This window comes from Apostichopus japonicus, chromosome 10 (genome assembly GCF_037975245.1).
Source record: "Apostichopus japonicus isolate 1M-3 chromosome 10, ASM3797524v1, whole genome shotgun sequence".
Taxonomy (NCBI): domain Eukaryota; kingdom Metazoa; phylum Echinodermata; class Holothuroidea; order Aspidochirotida; family Stichopodidae; genus Apostichopus; species Apostichopus japonicus.
Window position 1 is genome coordinate 8,108,199 of NC_092570.1, and position 13,566 is coordinate 8,121,764.

At 36.8% G+C, this 13,566-nt stretch overlaps 1 protein-coding gene across 22 annotated transcripts in view; it reads left to right on the forward strand.

Annotated features, from left to right (window-relative positions):
* Positions 1-13,566, forward strand: part of LOC139975392 (disks large homolog 1-like) — a 155,108-nt gene that overhangs the window by 113,972 nt on the left and 27,570 nt on the right. For 16 of the 22 annotated variants that reach the window (XM_071983335.1, XM_071983334.1, XM_071983338.1 and 13 more), the window contains 3 exons: positions 3,247-3,300; positions 7,911-7,961; positions 8,762-8,886. In XM_071983335.1, coding sequence (XP_071839436.1) covers positions 3,247-3,300; positions 7,911-7,961; positions 8,762-8,886 — 230 coding nt within the window. Of the gene's footprint in view, positions 1-254; positions 306-3,246; positions 3,301-7,910; positions 7,962-8,761; positions 8,887-13,566 lie in introns of those variants that run through there. The other 6 variants (XM_071983339.1, XM_071983342.1, XM_071983350.1 and 3 more) reach the window with 2 other exon arrangements.

Below are 13,566 nucleotides of genomic sequence, written 5' to 3' on the forward strand. Positions count from 1 at the left end.
ATGTGGAATCTTAATAACAGCACAGGATTGAGTATTAAGGCCGAGGCAGGTATTGGAATGACTCTCGGTTGTCGTCGTGTCTGTTTGACAGCCGCTCGTATATCGAATGAAGGTTATATAGTTCGAGGGATCAGTCAGAGTCGATAAATCGTAGACAGCCAGGCGATGATTTGCCGTTTGTGTTTTGGGCACTCGCTCGTCGAGCAGTAGGTATCGTGTAGTTTGAGGAGATTGCTGCGGTAGTACATTCGCGACGCTCATCGTAAAACATGGTGGAAATCAGCTGTGTAACCTACATATACAAGGTAACCACATCCTGACATCTATTAGATTCTCTGTTAGAAAAACTCTGAATCCTTTTTCGATGTGCATGTACACCGACGCGAGGCCGCGTGAGCTGGAATGGCATCTCATACATTGTTGATTATCAGTGTGAGAGGCCTATATAGTACTGCAGGTTTTGAATCAAATATAGCTACTGTATAGGTCTTCTTACTGTAGGGTTTTGAATTAAATATAGGCTAGGTTTGAATTGAATATATGTACTGGTTGTGAGTAACAAAATATTTACTATTTTTGAATTCAAATATTTTTTCAAGTCTTCATGTCTTTCATTATGCATCTCTGATCCCTACAGTGCATGGTGGTACTAAAGTGTTGTTTTTAATTAGAAGAAACTTTATGAATCATCTCTCCTGGTTGAGGACAGAGTGTTCCTCTGCAAGGTAGAAAAGAGAGAAAATCAATTGAGTTTTGTTGTCTGGAACAAGTCAAAGATTCGTCTCTCTCATTCTTCGTACGTTTAATCAGAATGAATGTTTTTTTTTTTTAAATCGGCCACTTCAGCATTGAAAAATACGTCTATAACTATGAGGTTATCATTTTTATTTCCCAAAAGGGGTCATTAGGCAAGCAGAATTGAATGGACGTGCATCATTTGCTGCAGTTTTAGGATTTCCTTTGTCCAAACATCTACATTACAGTTTACGGATATCTACTCTACGAAAACAGTATTTTTTTCACCACACTCATTGTTTCTCACAGGCTGCAAGATGAAACAGCCGGTGTAAATGATTATTGTAACTGTTGTTATAACTTTGTAGTTATTCTTTCATGAACTCCATTAATATTATTTAGACAGCCTAAAGTAGGTATTGAATCTGGTATGTTAGTTAATAATACTATATAGACAGAATCACTGTAATATATAAATTAGTTTAACCTGTTACATTGTTAACAAGCTATTGTCATGGGTTGCTCAGATTAATTATTTAATTAATTAATTAATTAATTAATTAAACCTGTGGCGTAATAACTAGCTACTGCTACATAGTTACACAGCGTTATTTAGGTATTGAACAATCACAGGTGAATCATATTGCCAAAAGTAAAGAAGTTAATATGATCAGCAGTAATTATGTTCCTTTTAAAAATGCCTTCATATTTTCATAATTTTTACCGGGCCTAACGATCCAGTTGACTCTTGATGATATTCACTTTTATTAAATATCAGATTGGAAATCTTCCAAATGTTCACTTGTTTCTGCTTTTATTTTAAAGGAAATTTGGCCATTCAAGCTATTAATTTCTTCACTCATATATGAGATGTGCCATTCCATAATGGATTTGTAATTTGTAAATTTGAAATATTCATACCAATTAAAAAGTGAAAGGATGGGTTTAGTAATATATATATCCCTTCAGGTGGTTTCCCCACAATGAATAACTACATGTAAACTTCCAGCCCCAGTCGTTTATCCACAGAATATACATCATAAAACTTACTGGTTTAGATATTACAAGTGAAGAGCTTACCTGTCTCGTCACACCGGAAGCAGATGAGGTGCTAAGGTTGTGCGGAGACAGGTAAGCGAGGAGCGAAGTTAATACCTGTATGCACCCAACTATCCACATCCCTGCATGGATACATATCCATAGGATATGTGCTTCATTGTGGGGGATATGTGCATAGGGAAGCAGGGTGTCCTTTTGTTAATGGAAATGCACTTTGTTGAGAAATGTATCGGTCTGATTAAGCCTATAACTGTGATAATTAGGTAATTTATATACCATGTTTGTAGTTAACTAATAATCTGTATCCATGAAAACCATATCAAACTGCAGTAGTTTGTTGCTGTAAATTTGCTGGTCCTGTTAATAAACAATCATGTATCGTATTGCAAACTCAGTCATATTAAGTGTTTTATAATAGTCTATATAGTGTGTAGAGCGAGTTGTGTTATATACACATGTAATGCCAGTGCATATTGCTAATAAGTACTGTAAAGTTACTGGTGCCATATGATAGCACTCTACGATAAGCCAGCCAGTGAGTGGTACTATATATAATCACTGTTCAGTCAGCTGTGCTAGTAACTATGGTGGTGCATTTCTTATCCAGTGGTGCTAAAGTCAGCTCATAGTGCTATAAACTATTCTAAAGCCAGCCAGTGGTGTTAATAACTATTCTAAAGCCAGCCAGTGGTGCTAATAACTATTCTAAATACAGCCAGTGGTGCTGATAACTATTCTAAAGCCAGCCAGTGGTGCTGATAACTATTCTAAAGCCAGCCAGTGGTGCTAACAATTATTTTAAAGCCAGCCAGTGGTGCTAATAAAAATTTTAAAGCCAGCCAGTTATGCTAATAACTATTCTAAAGACTGCCAGTTGTGCTAATAACTATTCTAAAGCCAGCCAGTTATGCTAATAACTATTCTAAAGCCAGCCAGTGGTGCTAATAAAAATTCTAAAGCCAGCCAGTTATGCTAATAACTATTCTAAAGACTGCCAGTTGTGCTAATAACTATTCTAAAGCCAGCCAGTTATGCTAATAACTATTCTTAAGCCGGCCAGTGTTGCTTATTACTATTCTTAAGCCAGCTAGTTGTGCTAATAACTGCTCTATTACCAGTGTTGCTATGGACACTTATTCTTCAGTCACTGGTACTATTACATTACAACCATAAATTCAGCTTTAAATAGTTGAACCATTTTTGTTCAAAAGTTGGTTAAATATTACCAAAAACGCAGTCACGGTATAATTACATCATGACTGGAGCTATTGCTTTTGTTCCTTCAAGGTGTGTTGTGTGTTACTCCATATAATAAAATGGTTGTTACCATGACGATGAGTATGTTAATCTTCTCACCATAACACCTTTGTCCGCTCAAATCAGGGGACTAAGCTCTTTGTGAAGATTACCCTCGGGTCATTAGTATTCTCTTTTCCTCCTACTCCTCGACAGCTGGGGACGTCCCCTGTCTGGGTAAACACAGATCACCAGGCAGCCGTCCATGCGGTAATTATAGATTCCGATTGGCTGTTACATTCACTTTAATTATGTTCAGTTTTAAATGTCTTGTTTTGGTGTTAAATGAGGTAAAACATGGACTAACTTTTGCTTGCCTAGACATCATTTTTAACCAAGCTTGCTTCTTGAATGCTGAAGTTGGAACATGCGGTCTGAATAATGTATTAGGCTTCGGCAGGATACACCGAAGAATGGGTTAAAGCTCTGCAGAGCAGAACAATCGGTGAGATGAGCTAGCAAAAGTGACTTGGGCAGAAAAAGTGAGGGTGATAGGAGAGGAATATAAAACTGGGAGAGCAGAAAAGGGGAGGAATGACATATTACACAAGATGGCACAGGTAGAAAAGGAAGAAGAAGGGAGGATGGTGAGATGAGTAGAGCAAAGAAATTAAAGCCTCTTGTAAATTACCGAAGAAAGGAATTTAACTGCAGGAATCTGTGAACTTATACGAAGACGTACGTGGCCGGCCTTATAGGTAGACTGAAAGTGTGAGGGAGGGGGAGGAGGGAGGGAGGTGGTAAACGAGTCATTATTTTACATGTTCCGTTTGGAAATATTGGCCAATCTAATTGACTAGCAATGCATTAGGTGAATGTATACCCAGAGAAATCTTGCTGTGTCTATCTGAAGAGCAACTTTCTTACATGTGATCTTAACTTGTGCCTTCACTTTGCAATTTTTGTGTCATACATTTGCTTTTTTTACATTTGCATGAATTTCAAATGCATTTTCCTTTTTCTTCATTTTCACCTTCAAAATTTTTATCATAAGAATATTTTGACCATGTTTGGGCAATATACTATTCACTTCATCTGGGCAATTTCATAAGCAATGTTCTGTTCAAATTGAAAGTCTGCAGTGTCGTTGGAAGTACATTTGAAAGCTCTGTTTATAATTCTCATTTTTAGCCGCAGTGCACTCGTTTAATACCATACCAGAATTAAAGTGTCTCTTCCACGTTTTCCTTTTTGAATTGTGAATGTTTCATAAGAGTAATGAATTATGCAAGCAATTAGTCTGTGAATGAAAGCATCTCTCTCACTCACTCACTCCATTTTCTCTGAATGCTTCGTACCATTAATGAATCATGCTTCCTGTCAACAGAATGATTTCTCCCCCGCCGCCCCCCCTGCCTGGCTGTTTACTCTATTTGCTCAACAATTGGCGATCAAAAGGAAATTCATTTCCACGAGACACCTGTATACAACAGTTTTAGAAATAGAACTGTAGGCAATCCACTGTCTAGCAACTCATGTTTTTATTGATTAATCAAACTTGGTCGCATTTGGTAAAAATTTGTTTTTGTGCAGTTGCCCTGGTAACGGCTATTTTCCTAGGCTACTCTGTCATCTTTCGGTGGACAGGAATAGTCCGTCTTTACGGATCATGCACCGTTTAATTGTCTCGGCGTATTTGCGGCTTCTTTTCATCTAGCGCATCGGTCTTGCCTCGGTCCGAGCTTGCAGAAGGTTTATTAGAAGTTACAAAATAGCGATTGAAATGTTTCCTAGTTTAATACAAAGCGCAGGACATTTCTCATGTGTGTTTATAAAAAGGAGTCTTTTGGGTATTTGCAAAGTAATCCAACCTTTATCAGAAAATGTGGTATTAGTTTGTTGTATCATTAATGTTGCAAGAGAAGTTTATGAGTTTGAAATATCATCTACACATGTATTACCAAGGTGGAATACAACCTTCCATGTAGCAGATAAACAAAGGCCTAGCCTTCTTTTGCATGTAAGAATCTGGTATACTTTGTAGTAGTAAGGCTACTGTAATAGTGGCTAATTGCACTTACAATAAGACATACACTGTTGATTTAGTATGGAGCATCGTACTATGTTTACGTGCGTGAATCTGTTAGGGTGTGTGGAATATCATCGTACAAATCACTTTTTTACAAAATATCGTCAAATTAAGAAAATGCCACAAAGTTGAACATTTTCTCTTGCGGTGAAGTTGTACTTGAATTTATCGACATATAAAGATTAGGTCTTTCATCTTACACTATGTAGAGACCATTTTGAATTATACTCGCCGTCGCTTGCAAAGCCAAGAGACGATATTTTTGAACGATTAAATATTTGTAAGGATTAGATGAAGAAGGAAACAGAGCAAAGAACGTAAAAACACAACAGACAGCTGGTAAAGTAATACTGAGCAGACTACACACACACAATTTAAAGGAGTTTGTAGACTCCTAGAGAGTGCATCACTCTGGTGGCCTCATGGAAGTAATTTAAAGCTCCGCATTGCGGTTTGATGGAGACTAAACAATAATGATTTCACTTTCATGGCTAGTGGTACATCCTGAACATTATATAAGGCTTTCAGTGATCTGGTGGAAGGGTACTATTATGGTGGCTGTATGTGCTATAAGTAGCTTACAGTTGTGTTTGTATGTGTTATTAGTTGCAACTATACCTCACAGTTGTGTTTGTATGTGTTATAGGTTGTAACTATCCTTACAGTTGTGTGTTTGATGTGTCATATGTTGTAACTATACCTTACAACTTTGTGTTTGTATGTGTTATAGGTTGTAACTATCCTTACAGTTGTGTTTGTATGTGTTATAAGTTGCACCTTACAGTTGTGTTTGTATGTGTTATTAGTTGTAACCATACATTACAGCTGTGTTTGTATGTGTTATAGGTTGTAACTATCCTTACAGTTTGTGTTTGTTTGTGTTATAGGTTGCACCTTACAGTTGTGTTTGTATGTGTTATAAGTTGCACCTTACAGTTGTGTTTGTATGTGTTATTAGTTGTAACCATACATTACAGCTGTGTTTGTATGTGTTGTTAGTTGTAACTATACCTTACAGTTTGTGTTTGTTTGTGTTATAGGTTGCACCTTACAGTTGTGTTTGTATGTGTTATAAGTTGCACCTTACAGTTGTGTTTGTATGTGTTATTAGTTGTAACCATACATTACAGCTGTGTTTGTATGTGTTGTTAGTTGTAACTATACCTTACAGTTGTGTGTTTGATGTGTCATATGTTGTTACTATACCTTACAGTTTGTGTTTGTTTGTGTTATAGGTTGCACCTTACAGTTGTGTTTGTATGTGTTATAAGTTGCACCTTACAGTTGTGTTTGTATGTGTTATTAGTTGTAACCATACATTACAGCTGTGTTTGTATGTGTTGTTAGTTGTAACTATACCTTACAGTTGTGTGTTTGATGTGTCATATGTTGTAACTATACCTTACAGTTTGTGTTTGTTTGTGTTATAGGTTGTAAATATTATAACAGTTGTGTTTGTATGTGTTATAAGTTGCACCTTACAGTTGTGTTTGTATGTGTTATAAGTTGTAACTATACATAACAATTGTGTGCTTGTATGTGTTATAAGTTGTAACTATATCTTACAGCTGTGTTTGTATGTGTTATAAGTTGTAACTATATCTTACAGCTGTGTTTGTATGTGTTATAAGTTGTAACTATATCTTACAGCTGTGTTTGTATGTGTTATATGTTGTAACTATACCTCACAGTTGTGTGTTTGATGTGTTATATGTTGTAACTATACCTCACAGTTGTGTGTTTGATGTGTTATTATAGTATTGTACTGTCCATATTGATATAATGAGTCTAGGGTATTTCAAAACAGAAGCAGAGATTGACAGAATGTTTAATGTTTTGCATTCAATTCAAGAATTCTTGGTGTTTTGCAAAGAGAGAGGACATTTCAGACTTTTCTTAACAGTTGTTAGTAGTATTGTGTTTTAAAATGAGTTGATATTTTACTAGTTGATCCTATAAGATCACATTCCTAAGCCTATAGGAATTGATATAACCTTAGAAGGCACTACTGCAACCTTCAGCAAGTTTGAATGTAATATGGTCAGTTTAGTCAGGATCTTACTCCATGCAAAGTGTTACCTTACAACAGTAGACATAGGCTTCAGAATTGGAAAGCTTAGACTTAGCTGTTATTTCATCCTGGTTTAAAACCTTGTATGTAGTGTTAGAGGATCTGAACCACCAGGGAAACTTTAAAAAAAAACAGGGAAAAAAAAAACGGACGTTTTACCAAACCAATATTGAGTATCTAGCTAGCTTTAAGTTACTGTGGTAAATAGGAACACACTTCAGAAACAACTAAGGGCCCCCACGCTAGTTCCCACCAGACAGAGACAGAGAGAGAGTATGATGGAATGCACAAAGACAACATTAAAGATGGAGGCCTCATGTCAGTGGTATAAGGAAAACTCTGTTAAGGAACGCTCATGTTAAATGGATATATTATGTGTGTATATGTTGTATTGCATATACAGCATTTATTAATGTGTACTCAAAGGAAATAAAGTTGTTTCTTTCCTAGTTGAAGTCAAAAGTGACATTATGTGTTTTTCATGTCCAGACTATGCAGATCTGACCAGACAGGGTATTAGTGGGTCACTACTTTCTAACTGAAAGTTTACATATTAAATGGTTAACAAAGAAGCCATAATTTTCATTGTAATTTATTTGCTTAAAACATTTGCTTTATTTTGCTTAAAAAATAATATAAAAAATATAATAAAAAAAAAAAATTTGCTTAAAAAAAGAAGACGAAATTCATCAGTGGAATCTTTTTCTCTTTGTCTTGCAGAATCCGCATCGTGATGAACAATGGCACTATGAGGAGATAACATTGATACGGGTAAGCCTACCTCAGAGCATACTTTCTCCTTTCCTTTCTCATCTAGAAATGTTCCATTGTCTGTGATGATTTTTGATGTCTCTTTTTACTCTGCCGATGTGTTTCTGCATGTCACCTCGATCAATCAGACGAGAGTCGAGTGTGGCTTTTAATCGTCGAGCACTTTCTTGGATTCATAGGCCGCATTGATCTAATTCCTAAATGTGTCGGCTATCTCAGGTCATGATTTTTTAATGATCATGTGAAATATTAAGGTCTACCAGCTTGTTTACAAGTTCTTAAAATACAACTTTTCAGACTAATAAATGTCTCAGTGATTAGCAAAAGTTGAAACATGTTTTTTTTTTTTTAATATAATCAATAGAGTTGCACCAACAGGAATAATTTGATCTGCCTCAGTGTGTGGGAATAATTTGGTGGTACCACACCTCTGTTTCAAAACCTATAAGCAGGTATATATAGCACATATCACACTAACTAAAGATGAGCTTTAATTTGAAGCTATAATTTAAGGGAAGGAGTTTCACATCTTAGCTTGTGATTTTTGTTCTCAGCTTTGAATGAATTGCTCATCAGCCACAGGGTTTTTAAAAAGAAAATGGCGTGTGATTTCAACACCCTGAAGCCATTCATTTTGCACCTGCTTCAGAGTTTTAACACTTCTCTGTGTATTAGCGTTTCTAATGGCTTTTATGCACCTATTTTTTATGCACCTACTGTGACACTTAAAGACATGGGTGATTCCCACAAATTATTCTCATGTGTCTCATATAACTTTGAAATTTTATTTTCATTTTTAGGGAGGAGCAGGTCTTGGTTTCAGCATAGCCGGTGGTACAGACAACCCCCATATCGGAGAAGATCCAAGTATATTCATCACCAAACTCATTCCTGGGGGCGCTGCAGCGGTAGACGGCAGACTACGGTAAGTGACATCTTTGTACACAGTCAGACCGTCTACAACCGCTAGTATAAATATGAGAATTTCAGTACAGGAGATATCGATTGAAAAAATGTATCATTCTTCTACGATGCGTAAGAACGTCGTCAGACATTCTAGCTCTGAATTGTGTATATTTCATAATCCTGCGAATTAATCCCTGGATTCGACCTGCACTCAACGTGTTGCGCTTACCTTCTGCTTGTGAACCGGACGGACGCAGCAGCGAGAGGTGATTTGATATCCATGTTAAGCCCCTCGAATGGAATGACGCGTCAACACGAGTATTTAATTCAACTGTGTTTTTCCTCCCCAAGTACTAACTTAATGCAAGTAGAAGGCATTCCATTAACTAAATAAATTGATGAATGTCACACAGAAGTGTGAAATTTCCCACTAGACCTTTCAGCAGAGCTCTACGACATATATGATTGGCTAGACTGCACAGCAGCGGGTTGTAGTCTGGTTTACGTTTGAGGTCCATACTCCATTATGAAATCTGCCTTTCTAATACTGACAGCAACTGTATGTGGTCTAGAAAACATATAGGTTTATGGGTTTGCCCTGGATAAAGAAAAGAAGAAAAGTCATAGAGAAGAGTTAAAAAGAAAGAATATTATCTCAACAATCAGGTGAAGCAAGTGAGATGTGATGTCTCGAAATATTTCAGAGCTCTCGTTTAATTTTTATTTTTTGTAGGTTTGTAATGTGAGAGTGTGGAAGATAATAAAAGGGTTTTCTGGGTTATGTCAGTAGATAAATGCTACCCGTTTCTATTTCTTGTTAAAAAAGTAAAAAGGGATAGCATGTTGCACACCCAATCCAAAGAGGAATGCTCTCTCAAAGGTAACTGTAGACTAAGATACATGAAAGCTGTCCAGCGCTATATATGCAGGTTTGTGATTGGTAGATGGTGGTCATGACTATTCATGACTTTTAAATAGAAAACACCCAGTTGGGACAATATTTTCTATACTGTAGTGTTATGTCCTGCTTCTGAGAACTCATATTGTCAGTACGAGCAGTATGAATATCATGTTTCTATCAGATCAAGGTTAGGAACTGTTTGTACTGTCAATACCATGACATAGGAGTACAGTTTATAGAGGTATTAGCATTACGAAATTGTCCCAACTGGAAATTGTCCCAACTGGCTGTAGAAAAGCTATCTACTATACATATGCAAAAGCTGTCTAGCGCTGTGTAGAACTGTGATTGGTAGAGAATTATAATTAATATTCATGACTGCTCACAATCTAGTTCAAAGTGACCCCCGAGTATTTAATTTCATTTGTGAACAATTTGTCGGTTTTCCGTAACTGTTTTTTCCATCCAACCTTTTCCCGAGAGAAGTAATTGTAGGTACAAATATTATCTTTAGTTAACCATATATTGTTCAGTAATTAGCAAGTTTTGTCATTGTGTGAGATTTGCTGATCACAAACATGTGCCATATTTATTATCCACCCTTGCCTCCCTCGCCTTGCCAGAAATTCACTTCTGCATTTGAAATGGCAACAAGGTAATTAATTAAAAGTGGTCTTATCTATCTCGATAAATCAAAGTATCGAATAGACTTTCTACATACTGAATTCAGTATTCCGAGACAAACTGAATTCGGTTTAACTTTAAATCTGTGTGATTTAGTGTATTTGATGCCCAATTGGTTTATTTTACATGTTCCATAAATGTAAGCTGCCTCTGGTGTCATGAGGCTAATTCCCATTATCAAATCCTCCCCGTGGGTTTAGTATTATCTGACTTTGACCCACATCGGAAGATAGTCTGATCTCGCTCTTCTCACATGTTGATGAAGCTAATATTACTGACCGTGGGAGGAGGAGGAATCTATATGCCTCATTTCTCATTATTCTGTTGCTATTTTCAGTTTCAGTTTTTTCAGTTTTCTCCAGTTGTCATTTTGGAGGTCTGTTCCCATATATTTTGAAGTAAAGTGAATGTCCTGGTACAACCTTTCACTGTTTGTGATGTACAGTGTCCCTAGGCACTCAGCTTGACTCAGCCTACTTTGCGGTGTGCTCTTTCCTGAAAGGCTTGTCACTAATTATCACCGGGTAACACGCTAGGTCAATGTACGGAGTCATATCGTATAAACCAGCTTTGCAGGCTAAACCGTCAGCACATTATGTTTGTTCGGAAAAAATTATGCAAATAAACTTCTCGCCGAAATCTCGCCCCGTCTCTCTCCAGACTAGATAAATGTGTACATCCTCCCGGAGGGCTGAAGTCCTCGAAGAAGAGGCGTTTTATATCATCGCATAGGATGAAATGGTTAATGGCAGTAAAAGCCATATTTGTCTAGCTTATAACGATTCTGCCACCTTAGTGGTAAATGTAGTACAGCACATGTTTAATGAAACTACAGTACCTAGAGCAGTATAAGTTAATATCAGGCATATTGAATACAATCTTATTTTTTGATAGTTACATCAAGATTTTAAGTTATAAAGATGTTTCTAATTTTGGAGAGTTCAAAGTAACTTATGAAGGTTTATGTGCAGGTGTTATAAACTTGTTCAAATATAACATCTGTCTGTAATCAAGCTATGGTATTATAAGCCTGAAAGTGCTTTTTATAAAGTTTTCGTTGATGGAAGATTTTAGTTAGCCAACAGTGGTGTCATCTGACATTAGGATGTGGGGACACATGAAAATGAGAGCAACATTTAGGGGTTGGGAGGGGGGTGAGGGAGCAACCAGGTCTTATGATTTAGTCATCCAAACAGTGAGAATATTGTAACCAAATAACAAAGAAAGACCAATATATACACTGTTAGGAGAGAAGTGTAGGCTTGGTCCATATGACACCAGCTTTGGTCCATGTAAACTCCTCTTGAGGTGAATCATAGGCCTACCACTATCTTTACTTAATTTCAGTATATCCAAAGTGATGTAGGGCAGTACAGATTTATCATGTTACCAATTTTAAGGCTATTTTAGTTACAATACAAACTGAATTTGATTTAAATGACCAATTGGCCGCAGGAAGACCTCAAATGCTGGTTTTGGTTGTCTGGGATGACCGGTAAAAACATGCAGGAGAGGGGATGGGTGAGGCGTGTTGGAGGCACCCAATGCGGCATTGCAAGCTGGCTGGTGTTGTCATAGGGCCCCTGAAGGGAGTCAAGGAGTGAAGCCCTCTTCAGCTTTACTCAGTTTCCTAGTCTCCAGAAATTGTATCAGCTTCAAAACAGCAGAATTGGAACTGCAATATATACATTATTATAGTCTTTAGAAGAAGTCAAAAGAGTTGTGTATCTTCCTGCCTAAATTTCTTTGGACATGGCAAATTTCAATTGGGGGGGGTGAGGGGCAGGGGAGGGTGGCATATTACAATTTGGGGATATGTGTCCTTCCCCCCTTGGCAATGCCACTGTTAGCCAGTAGTTTTTAAATGTGAAATTTCCAGATTGCTTGGAACGTCGTACAACTATATAAGCTGTAGTCTGCTAGTCTTTTATAGTGTCAACAAAATATTGCACGAATGACCCCTATCGGGTTTGGCCTTTTCACCGATGATTTTGCAATTTTGATAATAATAGTATTTCTTTATATTAGCTTCATTGCTTTTATTTGAAGATGTAATATCCAGATTGTAGTCACCTGCGTGAGGCCACGGCAGCATCCATCCAACTCTGCCATGGATTTCGGAGGTGGCAAATGTTTGAGTGTTCCAATACATTATCGTCTTTCCATACATGGGTACTGTACTACCTACACACATGAGTTTTAATCTTCATCTAAAAGGTGGCGAGCGAAGTTTAGCACCTGTGGTAGAGTGTTATGTTTTGTATAAAGGGATTTAGTGTTGATGCCTTTTCAGGCCATGATCATTTTATCCAAGTTGTGAGACGTGAAGTTGAGATGAAAGGTTACAGCAAGTTTTTCCGTTCTTTTTTTTAGACGAGTTTGGGAATTATCATTGGAGAAACAAATATTTGTTAAAATTTTGAAATTAAGACTGATAGATTATGAATAACTAATTTCAGGGCATCATTTATCAACTCTGATTATTTTCATTTTAAATTTAGCTGGGCTGAAGGGAATAAGTTTATATTGTATTCAATGTAGCACTTGATTTGATCAAATCTGAACATTTGTAAGCACAATACTCTATTGTTTTTGTGGCAGTCAAAGATCATTTGTGTTCTTTAGGCAGTACCTTCACACTATCCCAAGAATACAGATTATTCAGAGAGTTAATTATGTCAGTGATCGATTCCCTGCATAATAAATGGAATAAGTGCTGTGTGTTTCAGAGTTCAAAGGTCAACTAAGGTTTACTAGAGGTCAAGGGGAAAAAAATACCTCAAATTTATCATCACAAAGGAAGGGAAATGGTGGTAGAGTTCATACTAACAGTAGCATATTTCAGCAGCTGTTTCTGGCCATCATACCAAATCAACCAAGCATTTGTTTAAATTTAATTCAAACCTCGGATTACAACTGATGTAACTTTTGCAGACATTGACATTTACATCCATTAACAAGTATTTAAACAAGGAGTGCTACTACTTTCACTCATTCAACAAAACTTGACGCACTTTTCAATGAAAATTTCAAAATTCGTGCACATTGCAAATAATAAATTTCAACCAGGCTAAAGTTGTCTGAAGAAGATCAGTTGTACTGTGAGGTAGAAGC